The 21,770-nt window shown below is 37.7% G+C and overlaps 1 protein-coding gene across 11 annotated transcripts in view; it reads right to left on the bottom strand.

Annotated features, from left to right (window-relative positions):
• The window catches only part of GRIA4 (glutamate ionotropic receptor AMPA type subunit 4), a 678,364-nt gene that overhangs the window by 169,840 nt on the left and 486,754 nt on the right, over positions 1-21,770 (bottom strand). For all 11 annotated transcript variants that reach the window (XM_027563975.1, XM_027563976.1, XM_027563974.1 and 8 more), the window contains one exon: positions 13,048-13,232. In XM_027563975.1, coding sequence (XP_027419776.1) covers positions 13,048-13,232 — 185 coding nt within the window. The remainder of the gene's footprint in view (positions 1-13,047; positions 13,233-21,770) is intronic.

Raw genomic sequence — 21,770 nt, 5'->3', positions numbered from 1 at the left:
TCAGACTCACGTCCATCGAGTCAGTGACTTCTTAAATTTATGAAGCTTATTTTGTGCCCTAACATGTGATCCAAAACTGTGATGTAAAACTATTGATATCTACTTCAAACCTGAATGAAAGCCTTATCGAGTAGAGTATTTTTGGTCACATGTTTTACTCTTTCATCATTTTAAATATATTGCACCACTATATTGTTTCACTCTTTTCTGAAATTTTTACTTCTATTTTGTTTACTGTATATGGAGGTCAGGAAGCAACAGTTAGAACTGGACATGGAACAACAGACTGGTTCCTAAAAGGAAAAAGAGTACGTCAAGGCTGTATATTGTCACCCTGCTTATTTAACTTACATGCAGAATACATCATGAGAAACGCTGGGCTGGAAGAAGCACAAGCTGGAATCAAGATTGCCGGGAGAAATATCAATAACCTCAGATATGCAGATGACACCACTCTTATGGCAGAAAGTGAAGAGGAACTAAAAAGCCTCTTGATGAAAGTGAAAGTGGAGAGTGAAAAAGTTGGCTTAAAGCTCAACATTCAGAAAACGAAGATCATGGCATCCAGTCCCGTCACTTCATGGGAAATAGACGGGGAAACAGTGGAAACAGTGTCAGACTATTTTTCTGGGCTCTAAAATCACTGCAGATGTTGACTGCAGCCATGAAATTAAAAGACGCTTACTACTTGGAAGGAAAGTTATGACCAACCTGGATAGCGTATTCAAAAGCAGAGACATTACTTTGCCAACAAAGGTTCGTCTAGTCAAGGCTATGGTTTTTCCAATGGTCACGTATGGATGTGAGAGTTGGACTGTGAAGAAGGCTGAGCGCCAAAGAATTGATGCTTTTGAAGTGTGGTGTTGGAGAAGACTCTTGAGAGTCCCTTGGACTGCAAGGAGATCCAACCAGTCCATTCTAAAGGAGATCAGCCCTGGGATTTCTTTGGAAGGAATGATGCTAAAGCTGAAACTCCAGTACTTTGGCTACCTCATGCAAAGAGTTGACTCATTGGAAAAGACTCTGATGCTGGGAGGGCTTGGGGGCAGGAGGAGAAGGGGACGACAGAGGATGAGATGGCTGGATGGCCTTGCTGACTCGATGGACATGAGTTTGAGTGAACTCCAGGAGTTGGTGATGGACAAGGAGGCCTGGTGTGCTGGGATTCATGGGGTTGCAAAGAGTCGGACATGACTGAGCGACTGATCTGATCTGATCTGATCTGAGCAACTATATGCAAATAAAATGGACAACTTGGAAGAAATGGATGGATTCTTAGAAAAGTATAACTTTCCAAAGCTGAACCAAGAAGAGGGATGGTATGGGGAGGGAGGAGAGAGGAGGGTTCAGGATGGGGAACACATGTATACCTGTGGTGGACTCATTTTGATATTTGGCAAAACTAATACAATTATGTAAAGTTTAAAAATAAAATAAAATTAATTAAAAAAAAAAAAAAGAAATAGAAGATCTTAACAGACCCATCACAAGCATGGAAATCAAAATTGTAATCAGAAATCTTCCAACAAGAAACAGCCCAGGACCATACGTCTTCACAGCTGAATTCTACCAAAAATTTAGAGAGGAGCTAACACCTATCCTACCAAAGCTCTTTCAGAAATTTTCAGAGGAATGTAAGCTTCTAAACTCATTCTATGAGGCCACCATCACCCTAATACCAAAACCAGACAAAGATGCCACAAAAAAGAAAAGTACAGGCCAATATCACTGATGAACACATATGCAAAAATCCTTAACAAAATCCTAGCAAACAGAATCCAACAACATATTAAAAAGATCATACACCATGACCAAGTGGGCTTTATCCCAGGGATGCAAGGATTCTTTAATATCCACAAATCAATCAATGTGATATCCCACATTAACAAATTGAAAGATAAAAACCATATGATTATCTCAATAGAAGCAGAGAAAGCCTTTGACAAAGTTCAACATCCATTTATGATAAAAACCTCCAGAAAGCAGGAATAGAAGGAACATACCTCAACATAATAAAAGCCATGTATGATAAACCCATATCCTCAATGGTGAAAAATTGAAAGCATTTCCCCTAAAGTCAGGAACACGACAAGGGTGCCCACTCTCACCACTATTATTCAAAATAGTTTTGCAAGTTTTGGCCACAGCAATCAGAGCAGACAAAGAAATAAAAGGAATCCAGATTGGAAAAGAAGAAGTAAACCTCTCACTGTTTGCAGATGACAAGATCCTCTACATAGAAAACTCTAAAGACTCCACCAGAAAATTACTAGAGCTAATCAATAAATATAGTAAAGCTGAAGGATATAAAATTATCACAGAGAAATCCTTTTCATTCCTATACACTAACAATGAGAAAATAGAAAGAGAAATTAAAGAAACAACTCCATTCATCATTGCAACAAAAAGAATAAAATACTTAGGAATATATCTACCTAAAGAAACAAAAAAAAAACTTATATATAGAAAACTGTAAAACATTGAAAAAAATAAAAAATGACAGTAATAGATTGAGAAATATACCATGTTCATGGATAGGAAGAATCAATATAGTGAAAATGAGTATACTGCCCAAAGCAATCTATAGTTTCAATGCAATCCCTGTCAAGCTACCAAAGCTATTTTTTTTTTTTTTTAGAGAACTAGAACAAATAATTTCACAATTTGTATGGAAGTCCAAAATCCTTGAATAGCCAAAGCAATCTTTTGAAAGAAGAATGGAACTGGAGGAATCAACCTGCCTGACTTCAGACTATACTACAAAGCTACAGTCATCAAGATAATATGGTACTGGCACAAAGACAGAAATATAGATCAAAGGAATGAAATAGAAATCCCAGAGATAAATCTACGCACTTATGGACACCTTATCTTTGACAAAGGAAGCAATAATATACAATGGAGAAAAGACAATCTCTTTAACAAGTGGTGCTGGGAAAACTGGTCAACCACTTGTAAAAGAATGAAACTAGAACACTTTCTTAGACCATACACAAAAATAAACTCAAAATGGATTAAAAATCTAAATGTAAGCTCAGAAACCATAAAACTCCTAGGAGAGAACATAGGCAAAACACTCTCTGACATAAATCACAGCAAGATCCTCTATGACCTACCTCTCAGAGTAGTGGAAATAAAAGCAAAAATAAACAAATGGGACCCACTTAAACTTAAAAGGTTTTGTACAAAGAAGGAAACTATAAGCAAGGTGAAAAGACAGCCTTCAGAATGAGAGAAAATAATAGCAAATGAAGCAACGGACAAAGAATTAATCTCAAAAGTATACAAGCAGCTCCTGCAGCTCAATACCAGAAAAATAAATGACGCAATCAAAAAATGGGTCAAAGAACTAAACAGACATATCTCCAAAGAAGGGATACAGATTGCTAACAAAAACAAATGAATGAAAAGATGCTCAACACCACTCATTATCAGAGAAATGCAGATCAAAATCACAATGAGATACCATCTCATGCTGGTCAGAATGGCTGCTATAAAAAAAGTCTATACACAATAAATGCTGGAGAGAGTGTGGAGAAAAGGGAACCCTCTTACACTGTTGGTGGTAATGGAAACTAGTATAGCCACCATGGAGAACAGGGAGCTGCTGCTGCTGTGTTGCTTCAGTCGTGTCCGACTTTGTGCAACCCCATAGACAGCAGCTCACCAGGCTCCTCCGTCTCTGGGATTCTCCAGGCAAGAATACGGAGTGGGTTGCCATTTCTTTCTCCAACTCATGCATGCATGCTAAGTTGCTTCAGTCGTGTCTGACTCTATGCGACCCTATGGACAGCAGCCCACCAGGCTCCTCTGTCCACAGGATTCTTTAGGGTTGCCATTTCCTTCTCCAATGGAGAACAGAGAGGAGATTCCTTATAAACCTGGAAATAAAACTGACATATGACCCAGCAATCCCACTGCTGGGCATACGCACTGAGGAAATCAGAATTGAAAGAGACACATGTACCCCAGTGTTCATCACAGCACTGTTTAAAATAGCCAGGACATGGAAGCAACCTAGATGTCCATCAGCAGATGAATGGATAAGACAACTCTGGTACATATACACAATGGAATATCACTCAGCTATTAAAAAGAATGCATTTCAATCAGTTCTAATGAGGTGGATGAAACTGGAGCCTATTATATAGAGTGAAGTAAGTCAGAAAGAAAAACACCAATACAGTATATTAATGCAAATATATGGAATTTAGAAAGATGGTAATGATGACCCTATACACGAGACAGCAAAAGAGACACAGACGTAAAGAACAGACTTTTGAACTCTGTGGCAGAAGGCGAGTTGGGCTGATTTGAGAGATTAGCATTGAAACATGTATATTATCATATGTGAAATAGATCGCCAGTCCAGGTTTAATGCATGAGACAGGGAACTCAGGGCTGGTGCACTGGGATGACCCTGAGGGATGGGGAGGGCAGGGAGGTGGGAGGGGCTTCAGGATGAGGAACACAAGTACACACATGGCTGATTCATGTCAATGTATGGCAAAAAACACTACAATGTTGTAAAGTAATTAGCCTCCAATTAAAATAAATACATTAATTAAAAAAATTATGATTGGGGATTTATTACCCATGTCTCAGAAAGTGAAAACATTCACCATTTTTGTAAATATCATAATTTCATGGATATAAGTAAATAGACCAAAGGGAGAGGAAGAAGATTGATAAGGCATGAGATAAATTATTAGGGATTTTTGCTAGTAATTAAGTTCAAAATTTAAAATCAACGGATATGTGTAGAAATCAAATAATATATGAAAAGGTTTCCTATTTATAGTGGACACTTCTTTTGATATAAAAGTAATTCACTTATTTCAAGTTACATTGCTGTTGTTCAGTCGCTCAGTCATGTTCGACTCTGTTGACCCAATGGACTGCTGCACTCTAGGCTTCCCTGTCCTTCCCCATCTCCTGGAGCTTGCTCAAATTCAAGCTCGTTGAGTAGGTGATGCCATCCAACAATTTTGTCCTCTGTCATCCCCTTCTCCTCCTGCTTCAATATTTCCCAGCATTAGTGTCTTTTCTAATGAGTTGGAAACATGCTCTTTGAACAGATGGCCAAAGTATTGGAGTTTCAGTTTCAGCATCAGTCCTTCTAATGAATATTCAGGACTGATTTCCTTTTGGATTGACTCCTTTAGGTTTGATATGCTTGAAGTCCATAATTCAAAACCATCAATTCTTCAGTGTTCAGCATTCTTTACGGTCCAGTTCTCACATACATACATGATTACTGAAAAAAATACATAGCTTTGACTATATGGACCTTTGTTGTAAAAGTAATGTCTCTGCTTTTAAATACACTCTCTAGGTTTGTCATAGCTTTTTCCCAAGGAGCAAGTGTATTTTAATTTCATGGCTGCCATCACCATCTGCAGTGATTTTGGAGCCCAAGAAAAGAAAGTCCGTCACTGTTTCCATTGTTTCCCCATCTATTTGCCATAAAGTAATGGGACTGGGTGCCATGATCTTCATTTTTTGAATGCTGAGTTTTAAGTTAGCTTTTTCACTCTCCTATTTCACTTTCATCAAGAGGATCTTTAATTCCTCTTCCTGCCATAAGGGTGGTGTCATCTGCATATCTGAGGTTATTTATATTTCTCTAAGCTACCTTGATTCCAGCTTGTGCTTCATCCAGCCTGGCATTTCACATGATGTACTCTGCATATAAGTTAAATAAACAGGGTGATAATATATAGCCTTGATGTACTCCTTTCCCAATTTGGAATAAACCTGCTGTTCCATTTCTGTTTCTAACTGTTGCTGCTTGACCTACATACAGGTTTCTCAGGAGGCAGGTAAGGTGGTCTGGTATTCATATCTCTTTAATAATTTCCCACAGTTTGTTGTGATCCACACAGTCAAAGGCTTTGGGGTAGTCAGTAAAGCAGGAGTAGATGTTTTTCTGGAAGTTTTTGCTTTTCCTATGATCCAACAGATGTTAGCAATTTGATCTCTGGTTCCTCTGCCTTTTCTAAATCTAGCTTGAACATTTGGAATTTCTTGGTTCATGTACTGTTGAAGCCTGACTCAGATAATTTTGAGCATTTCTTTGCTAGCATGTGAAATGAGTGCAATTGTGCTGTAGTTTGAACATTCTTTGGCATTGCCTTTCTTTGGGACTGTAATGAAAACCACCTATTCCAGTTCTGTGGTCACTGCTGAGTTTTCCAAATTTGCTGGCATATTGAGTGCAGCACTTTCACAGCATCATCTTTTAGGATTTGAAATAGCTCAGCTGGAATTCCATCCCCTCCACTAGCTTTGTTCATAGTGATGTTTCCTAAGGCCCACCTGACTTCACACTCCACGATGTCTGGCTCTTCATGGGTGATCACATCATCGTGGTTATCTGGGTCATTAAGGTCATTTTTTCGTATAGTTCTTTGGTGTATTCTTGCCACCTCTTCCTAATATCTTCTGCTTCTGTTAGGTCCATACTATTTCTGTCCGGTATTGTGCCCATCTTTGCATGAAATTTTCCCTTGGTATCTCTAATTTTCTTGAAGAGATCTCTAGTCTTTTCCATTCTATTGTTTTCCTCTATTTCTCTGCACCATTCTCTTAGGAAGACTTTTTCATCTTTCCTTGTTAGTCTTTGGAAATCTGCATTCAGATGGGTATGTCTTTCCTTTTCTCCTTTGCCTTTCACTTCTCTTGTTTCTGCAGCTATTTGTAAGGCTTCCTCAGACAGCCATTTTGCCTTTTTGCATTTCTTTTTCTTGCGGATGTTTTTGATCACCACCTCCTGTACAATGTTGTTTACCTCTGTCCATAGTTTTTCAGGCACTCTATCAGATCTAATCCCTTGAATCTACTTGTCACTTGCACTGTATACCAGAAGGGCCTAATAGTTTCCCCTACTTTCTTCAATTTAAGTGTGAATTTGGCAATAAGGAGTTATAGTAAGCACCTATATTATATAATATAATGACTATATAATATAATCATATTAAGCTATGCCATAAAACAATTGATAAAGAAACTAGGTAAGATGAATAATGAGTAGTGTTAGTGTCTAAAATTGTATACTAAGTAAAAATTGAAACTATCATTAATTAATCACAAATTCAACAAATACCCCAAAACTATTTTTAGCTTTATGCTTCTTTTCATAATTTTTTTTTTTTTTGCCAATGAGTAAACCAAATTTCTGTGGGATTCAGAGAGATAATAATGCAATTTTTTATTGGACTATGACACTAACAATACAATAAACCTAACTTGGTGGTTTTTATTAAAATATATTTCTATTTTTATAGAATTTTAAATATATTTTTAATATTTTTATGTATTTCTCTCTATATAAAATCTCTCTATTTTATAATTCTTACAGCCCAGTGAGTGATACTTATTCAGTATACTTATTCATTTTACTTATTCAATAAGTGATACTTATTCATTTTTCCCCCTATTGTGTATTTAAGAGTGGAAAAATCAATATATATTTAAAACTCATTTTCAAATACTTGTTTTGAAATTCATGTTTTGAGATATTTGAATGAATATATGGCTAAGTGCTATTTTAACTATCAGACATTTATGAGAACTAATTATTTCATAGCATAAAAATAATTTGGAAAACATATACAGAAGATAAAATGCTTCTCAAAACAGTTGTTTATTAATGTATTTTGAAAATAAATTGTGAGCTATTTCCATCATGTTTTTGAAAGTTGGTACAAATTAAAATGTCACAGAAGTAATTATTGAGGGCTGCCACCAAAATATGAAGTGTGCCCTTCTAGAAATTTAGTAACACATTCTCTTATCCTCATTTAATAACACATTCTCTTATCCTCATTTAATAACACATTCTCTTATCCTCATTGTATTAATTTCTCCACCCAAGAAAGGGCTAACTTGTCAAAGCCTTTTTTTTTTTTTTTGAAGGGAAAAAAAGATGGCAGAGAAGGAGGACTTTGAGCTCACTTACTCCCACAAACACATCAAAAATATATCTGCATGTGAAGCAACTCTAGCTGTAAAGAAATTGGAAACTGGCAGCCAGCTCTTCCACAAGCAAGACTGTAAGAAAGACCCACACAAAGATAGGTAAGAAAGGAGGCAAAGAAATCAGAGTTTGAACTACATATTGAACACCTCATTCCTGGGGTCTCACATTGAGAAGACACATCACTTTAGCTGGTTTGAAGACGGGGCTGTAAGAAACTGAGATTTTACTTTGAAGAATGCACACACATCCACTTGTTTTTGGGAAAATGGGAAGGAAGCAGATTGAAAACTCTCTGGGATTCTGGCTAGTTTTTTTATGACCATCCTAGAGCTTTAATACAGATTTAATGCAATTCCTACCAAAATACAGTGATATTTTTCACAGAACTAGAGCAAATAATCCCAAAATGTATATGGAACCAAAAAAGATCCTGAATAGCTGAAACAATCTTGAGAAAAAAGAATAAAACAGGAGGTAATCACACTCCCTGACATTATTATACTAAACAGCTACAGTCATCAAAACAGTATGGTACTGGCACCAAAAAGACAAACAGATCAATGGAACAGACTAAAGACCCCAGAAACAAACCCATGTACCTATGGTCAATTAAGCTACAATAAAGAGACAAGAATACATAATGGAGAAAGGACAGTCTTTTTACCAAGTCGTGCTGGGAAAATTGGACAGTTATATGTAAAAGAATGAAATTAGAACATTTTGTCGGACCTTATACACAAATAAAGTGTTAAAGACTGGAAAGTATTAAAGGCTGGAAACCATAAAACTCTTAGAAGAAAATGTTCAGAACACCATCTTTGATATAAATCATAGCAATATAGTTTGGACCACTCTTTTCAGACAAAGGAAACAAACAAAAGTAAACAAATGATACCTTATCAAACTTAAAAAGCTTTTTCATAATAAAGGAAACCATTGACAAGATAGAAAGACAACTTAATGAGAACAATTACTAACAAAGGATATGAGTGATAAAAGATTAATATTCCAAATATTAAACAGCACATAGAATTTAAGATAAAAAAAATCTGATTAAAACATTGGCAGAAGGCCTGAATTAACATTGTTTCTTTTTTGATGGAGATGGCCAACAGTCACATGAAAAGATGCTCAACACCACTATGTTAGCGAAATGCAAATCAAAAACTATAATAACATAGTACCTCACAACTGTCAGAATGACCATTGTTGTCAAAAGCCCACAAATAACAAATGTAGGCAAGGATATGAAGAAAAGGGAACACTACTACATTGTTAGAGGGGATGTTAACTGGTGCTGCCACTATGGAAACAAATATGAAAGTTCCTTTAAAAAATAAAAAGATAGAACTACTATATTGTTTAGGAATCCCACTCCTGGGTATACATTCAAAAAAAATAAAAACTAATTTAAAAGATATATACACCTCAAAGTTCATAGTTGCATTATTTACAATACCCAAGGTAAAGAAGTAATCTAAGTGGATAAATGGATAAAAATGGATAATGGAAAATGGATAATGGATAAAGAAGATGTGGTATATCATGAAATATTACTCAATCATAAAGAAACAGAAAACTGCCATGGATAGAACTGGATGGTATTTTACTTAGTGAAATAAATCAGACAAAGAAAGACAAATACTGTTTATAATCACTTATATGTTGAATTTAAGAAATAAATTAAAGAAATTGACATAACAAAACAGAAACAGACTCACAAACATAGAGAAATAACTAATGGTTACCAACAGGAAGAGAAAATAGGTGAGCGACAAGATAGGAGTAGGGGATTAAATGGTACAATTTACTATGCATAGAGTAAGTAAGATTCAAAGATATGTTGTACAGTGCAGGGTATATAGCTGATATTTTATAATAACTCTAAATGGAATATAATCTATGAAAATATTGACTTTATGTTGTGTACTTTAAAATCATTTATATTTTAATAGAAAAAACTCAGAGACATTTTTTTGATCAAGATTATTTATCATTTTACTTTGTAAAAAAATGCTTTGATTCTCTGAAACTTTTTTCTATTATTTTATTAAATAAGATGTTGAAACAGAGTTATTGAAGTGCATGTACAAATTCCTGACAAAGCTTGGTTTAGCTTTTGTTTTTAGATGAATCAGAAATGAAATCAAGAAACATTAAAAGTGATTTTGCTTAGAGCCACAGGAATTAAAATATAGACAGTGAAAAAATGTTCAGGGTAGGAAGAGCTTTTCTTGAGGAGAAATCTTATAGGACAATTAAGAACATATAATGTATTCTTACACTAGAGTGGACTTTGTTACAAATTATGAGATTTATATTTGAGTGATATTTTAGAGACAAAGATTTGTTAAAGTCTCATTATTACTGTGCATTCATGGTAAACAAAACTCTTAGAATTCTGGAATAATTAAAATAGAGTTGATAATGGTAAACACTCAACTTTTCTAAGTTTTGGGTGTCTGATGTACAGCTTGGTGATTATAGTTAACAACACTGTATCATATACTCAGAAGTTGCTAAAAAAAATAGATCTTAAGTGTTCCCACTCTTAAGAAAAAAAAAAAAGTACAGTTTGTGTAGTCATCAAAGGTATGCAAGAAGAAAAAGTCATTATGTGAAGTGCTGGAGGAGGAAATGGCAATCCACTCCAGTATTCTTGCCTGGAAAATCCTATGGACAGAGGAGCCTGGTGGGCTGCAGTCCACGGAGTCACAGAGTCAGACACGACTGAGTGACAGGTTACAGCACACGATGGAGGTGCTAGCTAACCCTACTGTGGTAACCATTTCACAGTATACTTGTATATCTAAGTATAATGTATTTCTCTTGTATGTTAATCATATCTCAATAAACCTGGAAAAATTAATTTCTTTGAAACTGTGACAAAAATAAGATGCCTGGTTTCCTTAGCAAGAGTTTATTTAATTTTATTTATTCAACAATTATCCATACCCCTGGGTGTGCTGATTTTCTTCTTAGAAACCTGCTAAACCTCTGAAATGGGTCAGTGTGTTCTAGGCACTCACTTGCCTTCTCCAGAGGTGGTCTTTCATAGCACAAGTCTTTTAGCAAATAGAGGGTTTGAGCCTTACTCACCAACTGACAGGAAGTTGGTAATCCCTGAAGTTCTTACAATTGACTGTCCTGTAGGATTTGTGAAGAGTTATTTACAAAGTTTCAGTTATTCATGTCAAACAACTCAAACTCTCAGCATAGGAGTGGAGTGGGAGAAGGAAGAAATGGGAGTTTGAGCTGAAGTGACTAGGTCTTGCTCAAGAGAGAAGGTAACCTTCTTTCCTGGATTCCATAAATGCACACTAAAAGTTTCATATACTTTATGTAATTACAACCTTAATGATTTCTTGGACTCCCTGAGGAATAAACCTGAGTGATATACAGGTTACAATTAACATTTTCTAATAGAATAATAGCGATTCATCAATCAACTGTTGTTTTTTCACCCCTTCTTCTATAAAGGACTTCCCTGGTAGCTCAGATGGTAAAGCGTCTGCCTACAGTGAGGGAGACCCGGGTTCGATCCCTGGGTCTGGAAGATTCCCTGGAGAAGGAAATGGCAACTCACTCCAGTACTCTTGTCTGGAAAATCCCATGGATGGAGGAGCGTAGTAGGCTATAGTCCGTGGGGGTCACAAAGAGTCGGACACGACTGAGAGACATCACTTTAACTTTCTTCTATAAAAGGGCAACGGGTGGAGAATACTGTCATTTTTTTTCTTACAGTATAGTCTGGCTTCAAAGAACTTTACAAGAAATTCTACATGCTTTTTTGCTTTTGACTTTTACAAATGCTAATTACTGTTGAATAAAGAAACTTATGGCATCTAGTTTAGTGTCCCTGGATATTAAGGAGAAATCTCTGAAATATGTCTTGGTTTTGATTTGTAGAGTTGAGTACTTAAATTGTTCTTATAAATAAACTTTCAAATTGGTAAGTTATTACTATGAATCAAATCATAGTAATCAAATCAAATCAGGTTATGCAAATGAACTGTATGTAACTAACAAATGAAACATGCTACAATATTGTTCAGCAAGCATAAGATATTGTAGGTAAATATGAGCAAACATTTATAAAACCACTAGATGGCATTCATTCACTGCAGTTTTGGCCAAATACAGCCTTTAAAGTTTTATCAGGACATGCAGGATTAGGAGCAAGTATTATCCCTTATTTGATGATATTTTTCTATCGTTTAATGCAATGACAGAGTTCAATTTTACCTTTTCCTATATGCTTTAAATCAAGTCAACAAGCACTGAAAGTCTTCATTAAAGGATTCTTCCTTGGGAGAAGATTTGAAAACCATCTTCACTGTAGTGGCAATGTATTTACTTAAAACATTTAGAAGAAAATAATCACAGTATGTCACTTAATTTTGTTTTATTTCATTGCTTTATTAATTCATTTGGATATTTCTCACATAGCTAGTTCTCTAAAGGTTATAAAAAGTACAGAGTCACATTTTGTAATATTCTAATAATCTTTAGAATTAGTGTTTATGAAAATAGGAGGTCAACAGCTCTTGAGTCTCAAAAAGTCCTTTCTATTGTACAGCTTAAAAATGTATGAGAAATAGTGCTTCTAAGTACATTGAGAACAAAAACGGTCTTTGGTGTTAAAAAATTATGATTTAGTCTTGCTTGTGTGTGTGCTCAGTCGCTAAGTTGTGTCCAACTCTTTGTGACCCCATGGACTGTAGCCAGCCAGGCTCCTCTGTCCGTGGAATTCTTTTGGCAAGAATACTGGAGTGGGTTGCCATTTAATCCTCCAGGAGATCTTCTCCCCCCACCTCCGCCCCCACCCACCAGGGATTGATTCCTCATCTCTTGTGTCCCTTGCATTGACAGGTGGGTTCTTTACCACTGAGCTACCTGGGAAGCCCCATGACTTAATATTAGAATTAAATAGATCATGGAGCAAAAACTCCCAGACTCCACACTTTGACTAAATGGGTGAGACAACATATTTATCCATCAATAAAGGTCAACCATATTTGTAGAAGATCTAGGTTAATAATAACAACATAAAATCCAGCACTTACCTGTTCTAATATGTTTTGAAGCCTCTCTATTTCACAGTCTATTACAAATTTCTTCTCTTGTCTTCTATCAAGTTCTTCTAAAAGTTGCCTGTAGTTGACATCACTAAAATTTTCCACACATATAGCGCTGACGTGCCAACCATTTTGTCCTGCTTTTTCCATAATAGCTTGAAGTATCGAGTATCCTAGTGGGGAAAAAATTCAGAGTGGTTACTAAAAACATGTCCTTAAATAACTTATGCAGGCACGGATTCTACATCAATATTTTTATATTAAAAAATGAATTCTTAGAAATTTAAAAATATGAATGGTTATTTCTGAATCATTCAATTTTCCTTACTTTGCATGTGTGTATGCTAAGTTGCTTCAGTCACATTCAACTCTTTGCAACTCTACGTACTGTAGCCCACAAGGCTCTTCTATACATGGGATTCTCCAGGCAAGAATACTGGAGTGGGTTGCCATGCCCTTCTCCAGGGGATCTTCCTGACCCATGAACAGAACCCTCATCTCCTGTGGCTCCTGCATTGCAGGCAGAGTCTTTTATCTCTGAGCTGCCAAGGAAGCCTCTTTAATTTCTTTACTCAAGACAAAATCATGCCTTAAAAATATTGCCTGAAATGAAGTAACAACATCATACCTTGAGTAAGCGCTCTCAAAATCTCTCTACTGAATAAATTCCTTAAAAATATTGCTTGAATGAAGTATCAAATCATACCTTGAAAAGGTTCTCAAAATTCTTCTACCAAAGACATTGCTTTGGAGACATTTTTGATGAGATAAACCTAAAACAAAATCTAGTACCCTCTGTAGTCAAGAACAATTTCCAAAATCTTTGCTAATTTTACTCACTCAACAGAATTAATTTTGAACATCTGTATTGACTCTCCTCTTAAACAAGTAATAACATTTTGGGGTTCAACTGTGGAAGATAAGTTATGAAATAAACATTACAACAGTATTTATTGAAGACCCATTATTATAAGTGGAGAAAGCATTATTTAACTCTTCCTGTCTTGGCAGGGGAATTAAGTGGATTGAGGGGGAATTGAATGAAAACCAGGTGAAGGAATGACCTCTCAAGCTCATAATCTAGTAGAGGAAAATAAATTCAATAAAAAAAAAAAAAAAGCAACTTAGTTTAAAACTGTAATGATTGCTGCACACAAGGGAAAGTTTTGGCCCAAGGGAAAGTTTGGTTAAATCTGCCTTGATGAGACAAGGGAAAATGCCCTGAGAAGAAACAATTTGAATTGGGTCTTGAAGGTTGAGAAGGTACCTCTAAGACTGCTAAAGAAAGAGTGTTTATTAGTGGGAGACAGCCTTCCAGAGGGTGGAATGGTCTTTAGTCTATTCTTGATCCAGATCTCTCTCCATATAGAGGAGAAGTATGGATCTTAATATCTTGGTAAAGGAAGAAGGGGAAGACTCATGAAACCAGGCTTTAGAATATTTCTTCATGTTAATGTTGCCTTGGAATCTTGCCTTTTCCAGCTCTCAGTTTTGAAGTGGAATGTGGGGGGAAAAAAACAAAAACAAAAAAAAAAAAAAAAAAAAAAGGAAAAGAAACTTTGAATCTATTTGTAGCATTTGGCATAAGCCTTTTTGTTGGTATTCAGTCACTCAGTGTTGTCTGACTCTTTGGGACCACATGGACTGCAGCACACCAGGCTTCCCTGTCCATAAGAAACTCCAGAACCTTGCTCAAATTCATGTTCATCGAGTCAATAATGCCATCTACCCATATCATCCTCTGTTATTCCATTCTCCTCTGGCCTTAATCTTTCCCAGCATCAGGGTCTTTTCCAATGAGTCAGGTCTTCACATAGGTGGCCAGGGTATTGGAGCTTCAACTTCAGCATCAGTCCTTCCAATGATATTCAGGACTGATTTCCTTCAGAATGGACTGGTTGGATCTCTTTGCAGTCCAAGGGACTCTCAAGAGTCTTCTCCAACACCACAGTTCAAAAGCATCAAATATTCAATTCTCAGCCTTCTTTATGGTGCAACTCTCAAATCAGTTCAGGACTACTGGAAAAACCATAGCTTTGACGATACAGATTTTTGTTGGCAAAGTAATGTCTCTGCTTTTTAATATGCTCTCTAGGTGTGTCATACCTTTTCTTCTAAGGAGCAAGCCTCTTTTAATTTCATGGCTGCAGTCACCATATGCAATGATTTTTGAGCCCCCAAGATAAAGTCTGCCATTGTTTCCATTGTTTCTCCATGAATTTGCCATGAAGTGATGGAACCAGATGCCATGTTCTTCACTTTTTGAATGTTGAGTTTTAAGTCATCTTTTCCACTCTCCTCTTCCACTTTCATCAAGAAACTCTTTAGATCCTCCTCACTTTCTACCATAAGGGTGGTGTCATCTGAATATCTGAAGTTATTGGTATTTCTCCCAGCAAACGTGATTCCATCTTGTGCTTCTACAATCCCAACATTTCACATGATGTCCTCTGCATATAAGTTAAATAAGCAAGGTGACAATATACAGCCTTTACATACTCCTTTCCTAATTTGGAACCAGTCCTTTCTTCCATGTCTGGTTCTAACTGTTGCTTCTTGACCTGCATACTGGTTTTTCAGGAGGCAGGTAAGGTGGTACCTATGCTTCTTAAAGGTAAGCTTAAGCCTTTAAAAAGGTATAATTCTTATTTGAGCTCATTCTATGCCAGATATAGTTTCATATAATTTCTTCCTTCCGTACTCCTTAAAAAACATCACTGTGAAAAAGCTAGTGAAGGTGATGGAATCCAGCTGAGCTATTTCAAATCCTAAAAGACGATGCTGTGAAAGTGCTGCACTCAATATGTTAGCAAACTTGGAAAACTCATCAGTGGCCACAGGATTGGAAAATATCAGTTTTCATTTCAATCCCAAAGAAAGGCAATGCTGAAGAATGTTCAGACTACCAAACAATTGCACTCATCTCACACACTAGCAAAGTAATGCTCAAAGTTCTCCAAGAGAGGCTTCAACAGTATGTGAACTGAGAACTTCCAGATGTTCAAGATGGATTTAGAAAAGGCAGAGGAACCAGAGATCAAATTACCAAAATTCATTTGATCATATAAAAAGCAAGAGAATTCCAAAAAAGCATCTACATCTGCTTCATTGACTACGCTAAAGTCTTTGACTATGTGGATCACACAAAAGAAGGAACATTCTTAAAGAGATGGGAATACCAGACCACCTTACCTGCCTCCTGAGAAACCTGTACGTAGGTCAAGAAGCAACAGTTTGAACTGGATGTGGGACAATAGACTGGTTTCAAGGGTGTATATTGTCACCTTGCTTATTTAACTTATATGCAAGTACATTTATACATAAGTACATTATGTGAAATGCCATGCTTGATGAGGTACAAGCTGGAATGAAGATTGCAGGAAGAAAAATCAATAATCTCAGATATGCAAATAACACCACCCTGATGGCAGAATGTGAAGAGGAACTAAAGAGCCTCTTGATCAAAGTGAAAGAGAAGAGTGATAAAGACGGCTTAAAACTCAACATTCAAAAAAGTGGCATCTGGTCCCATCATTTCATGGCAAATCGATGGGGAACCAATGGAAACAGTGACAGACTTTATTTTGGCCCCAAATCATTGCAGATGGTGGCTGTAGCTGTGAAGTTAAACGATGCTTGTTCCCTAGAAGAAAAGCTACGACAAACCTAGATAGCATATGAAAAAGAAGAGGTAAAGTCCATATAGTAAAAGCTATGGGTTTTCTAGTGGTGATATGTATGTGAGAGTTGGATCATAGATAGAATTGATGCTTTTAAACTGTGCTGTTGGAGAAGACTCTTGAGAGTCTTCTGCAAGGAAATCAAGCCAGTAAATCTTAAAGGAAATCAGTCCTGAATATTCATTGGAAGGACTGATGCTGAAGCTGAAGGCCCAATACTTTGGCCAACAGATGGTCCCCAGAAGACCTGACTCATTGGGAAAGACCCTGTGGCTGGGAAAGACTGAAGGCAGGAATAAGGGCAACAGAGGATGAGATGGTTGGATGGCATCACCGACTCAATGAACATGAGCTTGAAGGGGGCTCTGTGTGTTGGTGATGGACAAGGAAGCCTCGTGTGCTGCAGTCCATGAATTCAAAAAGAGTCAGACACTACTGAGTGACTGAACTGATCTTGCTCCCTGTAGTTAGATTGAAGAGCTGGGTGGATTAAAAGTGAAGACTTAAAATGAGTACAAAGCATTTTTTTTTTGATAAGAGCACCTTTTCTCAGTTTTCTAATTTTTATATGAGTCTCTCAGATTTGAGGATTTTGATTTTTAGGTATATTTTCTACAAGCCAGAGCTTCAAATATTACAGATGTTCAATTAATGTCAACACATGGAATTGATGATGAGATCATATTTGAAATATAAATTACCTGATACCCTGCCAAATGAAATACTGTGGCAGTGAGGATTTATTTTTATCTAAATGAAAAAAAAAAAAAAAAAAATCCCAAAGACGAAGTTAGAGGGCATGTTGATTACTATATAATTATTCTAGTATATCTATTGCTCCATTTAGTCTTTCTTTTTGTAATGTATGCCTGTAATTATCTTTTCAAATCTTACCTAGATTCCCTCCTTCCTTGCCCCTAATCAAGTATTCTTTCCCTTGTATCCTACCTTATGCATATGTAACATGAAGATTTGTGTCCTGCCTTAATGAAATCAAACAGGACTTGAGGGATCTTCCTGGGTTCAAAAGTCCCTCAGAGTCCCCCATTTCTTATTTTTAGAGAAAAGTTTTAAGTCTTCTAGGCCTTCCCGGAGTTCCAAAGAGTGGACTCATTTACAATTACTACAATTAGGAAAGTGAGGGAACACAAGTGAAGCAAACCCAAATGGTTTTGCAGGAAACAGAAATCTCAAAAGGTCTTAAAAGAAAAAAAAAAAAAAAAAATCAGGAGCCATTGCGAACTGACATTCTTGACCAACACATAATGCTCTAAATAAGTAATAAAATGTCTCAACTATTGTTTTTGCTCTCTGTAGAATAAGAGTTGAAGACTTACTAATATGCTCTGCAGGAACAATCATCAAAATCACACTGAGTCACAAGACAGTGGCAGTAAGTCTGCAATTGAGATCTGTGGGAAGCTAAAATTACAAAGCCCCCTTTCCTCCTCTTTACCCTTCTTGCTTCTAAAAACCTTGAGCCCTGGCCAGCCAGCATGATGGATCTGAGAACAACCATCTCCTATCTTCTCTGGAGGGCAGTGCCCCAGATCAATAAACTTTTCTCTGCTGAAAGCTCTGATTTTTCTTTTTGTTTGGCCTCAGTATGCATCTAGCACGCAAACTTGGTTTAGACATTAGTGTACATCTTCATCCCTCATTTATTCTGTTACTGGGATTTCCTCTCTGATATGGCTTCCCATCTTTGGCTGCAAAGAATATAATCAACCTGATTTTGGGATTGACTGTCTGGTGATGTCCATGTGTAGAATCTTGTCTTGTGTTATTGGAAGAGGGTGTTTACTATGAGCAGTGTGTTTTCTTGGCAAAACTCTATTAGACTTTGCCCTGCTTCATTCTGTACTCCAAGGCCAAAACTGCCTGTTACTCCAGGTATTTCTTGACTTCCTACCTTTGCATTCCAGTCCCCTATAGTGAAAAAGACATCTCTTTTGGGTGTTAGTTCTAGAAGGTCTTGTAGGTCTTCACAGAACCACTCAATTTCAGCTTCTTCAGCATTACTCGTCAGAGCATAAACTTGGATCACTGTGATATTAAATGGTTTGCCTTGGAAACAAACAGAGATCATTCTGCTGTTTTTGAGCTTGCATCCAAGTACTGAATTTCAGACTCTTTTGTTTATTATGATGGCTACTTCATTTATTCTAAGGGATTCTTGCCCATAGTAGTAGATATAATGGTCATCTGAGCTAAATTCACCCATTCAGTCCATTATAGTTCGCTGATTTCTAAAATGTCAATGTTCCATCTTGCCATCTCCTATTTGACCACTTCCAATTTGCCTTGATTCATGGGCCTAATATTCCAGGTTTCTATGCAGCATTGTTCTTTACAGTATCGGACTTTACTTCCATCACCATTCACATCCACAACTGGGTGTTGTTTTTGCTTTGGCTTTGTCTCTTCATTCCTTCTGGAGTTATTTCTCCACTGATCTCCAGTAGCATATTGGGCACCTATGGACCTGGGGAGTTCATCTTTCAGTGTTCTATCTTTTTTCCTTTTCATGCTGTTCATAGGGTTCTTAAGGCAAGAATACTGAATTGGCTTGCCATTCTCTTCTCCAGTGGACCACATTTTGTCAGAACTCTCCACCATGACCTGTCTGTCTTGGATGGCCCTACATGGCATGGCTCATAGTTTCATTGAGTTAGACAATGCTGTGGTCCATGTGATTAGATTGATTAGTTTTCTGTGATTGTGGTTTTCAGTTTGTCTGCTCTCTGATGGAGAAAGATAAGAGGCTTATGGAAACTTTCTTATGGAAGAGACTGACTGAAGGGGAAACTGGGTCTTGTTCTGATGGGCGTGGCCATGCTCAATAAAACTTTAATCCAATTTTCTGTTGAAAGATGGGACTGTGTTCCCTCCCTGTGATTTACCTGAGGCCAAACTATGGTGGAGGTAATGAAGATAATGGCAACCTCCTTCAAAAGGTCCCGTGCATGCACTGCTACACTCAGTGCCCCCAACCCTGCAGCAGGCCACCGACCTATGCCTCTGCTGGAGACTCCTGGACACTCATGGGCAAGCCTAGGTCCGTCTCTTGTGGGGTCACTGCTCCTTTCTCGTGAGTCCTTGTGTGCACAAGGTTCTGTTTGTGACCTCCAAGAGTCTATTTCTCCAGTCCTGTGTAAGTTCTGACAGCTCTATTGTGGGGTTAATGGGACCTGCTCCAAGAGGGCTTATGCCATACACAAGTCTGTTGAACCCAAAGCCCCTATCCCTGTGGCAGGTCACTTCTGACCCGTACCTCCACAGGAGACACTCAAACACAGTTTTGTTTCAGTCTCTGTAGGGTCTTTGGGTCCTGGTGTGCACAAGGTTTGTTTGAGCTCTCTGAGCATCTCTGGCGCCTATGGCACTTGATTCTAAATGTGATTTCGCCCCTCCTACAGTCTTGCTGGGGCTTCTACTATGACCCTGGACGTGGGGTAGCCACCACTCCAGCGCCCACCAATCTGAACTTACTGTGGCTCAGATGATGAAATACTTATTGCAAAATTCAGACTTAAATTGAAGAAAGTAGGGAAAACCACTAGATCATTCAGGTAGGACCTAAATTAAATTGCTTACGATTATACAGTGGAAGTGACAAATATTTCAAGAGATTAGATCTGATAGAGTATCAGGAAGAATTTAACAGGTGGCTTCCTGTGTGCTGTTTTGGATCTATAAGGAATTCTCTGTTCCTTATTAATTCCTGAATACTCAGGAGTTGAGAGGAGAGGCAAGGCTCTCCTGGGACTGAGGAATCCAGGCATTTCCTTCATTAGTGTTTCTATATGGTGATAAGTACCCTCTTCATTCTTGTGAATCATACGGTAAAAGTGATTGTTTACAACTCTCTCTCTCTAATATGGATCGCCTATGTTTTGTAAGTCTGGAATTTTAATCTTTACCTTTGCTGAGAATAACTACCTAGTAAGACAGTATAAGTTGGCTTAAAACTCAACATTCAGAAAACGAATATCATGGCATCTGGTCCCATCACTTCATGGGAAATAGATGGGGAAACAGTGGAAACAGTGCCAGACTTTATTTTCTGGGGCTCCAAAATCACTGCAGATGGTGACTGCAGCCATGAAATTAAAAGATGCTTACTCCTTGGAAGAAAAGTTATGACCAACCTAGATAGCATGTTGAAAAGCAGAGACATTACTTTGCCAAAAAAGGTCCATCTAGTCAAGGCTATGGTTTTTCCAGTGGTCATGTATGGATGTAAGAATTGGACTGTGAAGAAAGCTGAGCACCGAAGAATTGATGCTTTTGAACTGTGGTGTTGGAGAAGACTCTTGACAGTCCCTTGGACTGCAAGGAGATCCAACCAGTCCATTCTGAAGGAGATCAGCCCTGGGATTTCTTTGGAAGGAATGATGCTAAAACTGAAACTCCAGTACTTTGGCCACCTCATGCAAAGAGTTGACTTATTGGAAAAGACTCTGATGCTGGGAGGGATTGGCGGCAGGAGAAGAAGGAGACGACAGAGGATGAGATGGCTGAATGGCATCACTGACTCGATGGACGTGAGTCAGAGTGAACTCTGGGAGTTGGTGATGGACAGGGAGGCCTGGCGTGCTGCGATTCATGGGGTCGCAAAGAGTCGGACACAACTGAGCGACTGAACTGAACTGACTGAAGACAGTATATATGTCCACACCATGTTGATTAAAACACCTTTGCTCCATCAGAGCTCTGGTCCCCATGTCTTTCTTTCTCTTTCTTTCTCTCTCTCAGGCTATTTCTTTGGAGTCCAGAGGCTCTCTGAGTTTACTTTTCTGCCCGGACTTCTAAGAACCTCTCGAGAAGGTGCTGTGTGCCTTCACCCCATCGAGAGGGCGCCTGAGGCCTCCGTGAACAGAGCAAGCCCCGTGCCAGGGGCTTTACTGGCTTTCTGTGTAAACCAAGTAATATCAGCATCTTTCTCTCCTTTACTTTCTTATCGTCAACTCCAGACCACCAGGTTCTGGTCCATTAAAGGACCTATACAATAGAGTTCCTGAAGAGCTA

The sequence above is a fragment of the Bos indicus x Bos taurus genome, chromosome 15, assembly GCF_003369695.1.
Source record: "Bos indicus x Bos taurus breed Angus x Brahman F1 hybrid chromosome 15, Bos_hybrid_MaternalHap_v2.0, whole genome shotgun sequence".
Taxonomy (NCBI): Eukaryota; Metazoa; Chordata; class Mammalia; order Artiodactyla; family Bovidae; genus Bos; species Bos indicus x Bos taurus.
The sequence above is the reverse complement of the archived record's forward strand: the minus strand, read 5'-3'. Positions and strand labels throughout refer to the sequence as shown.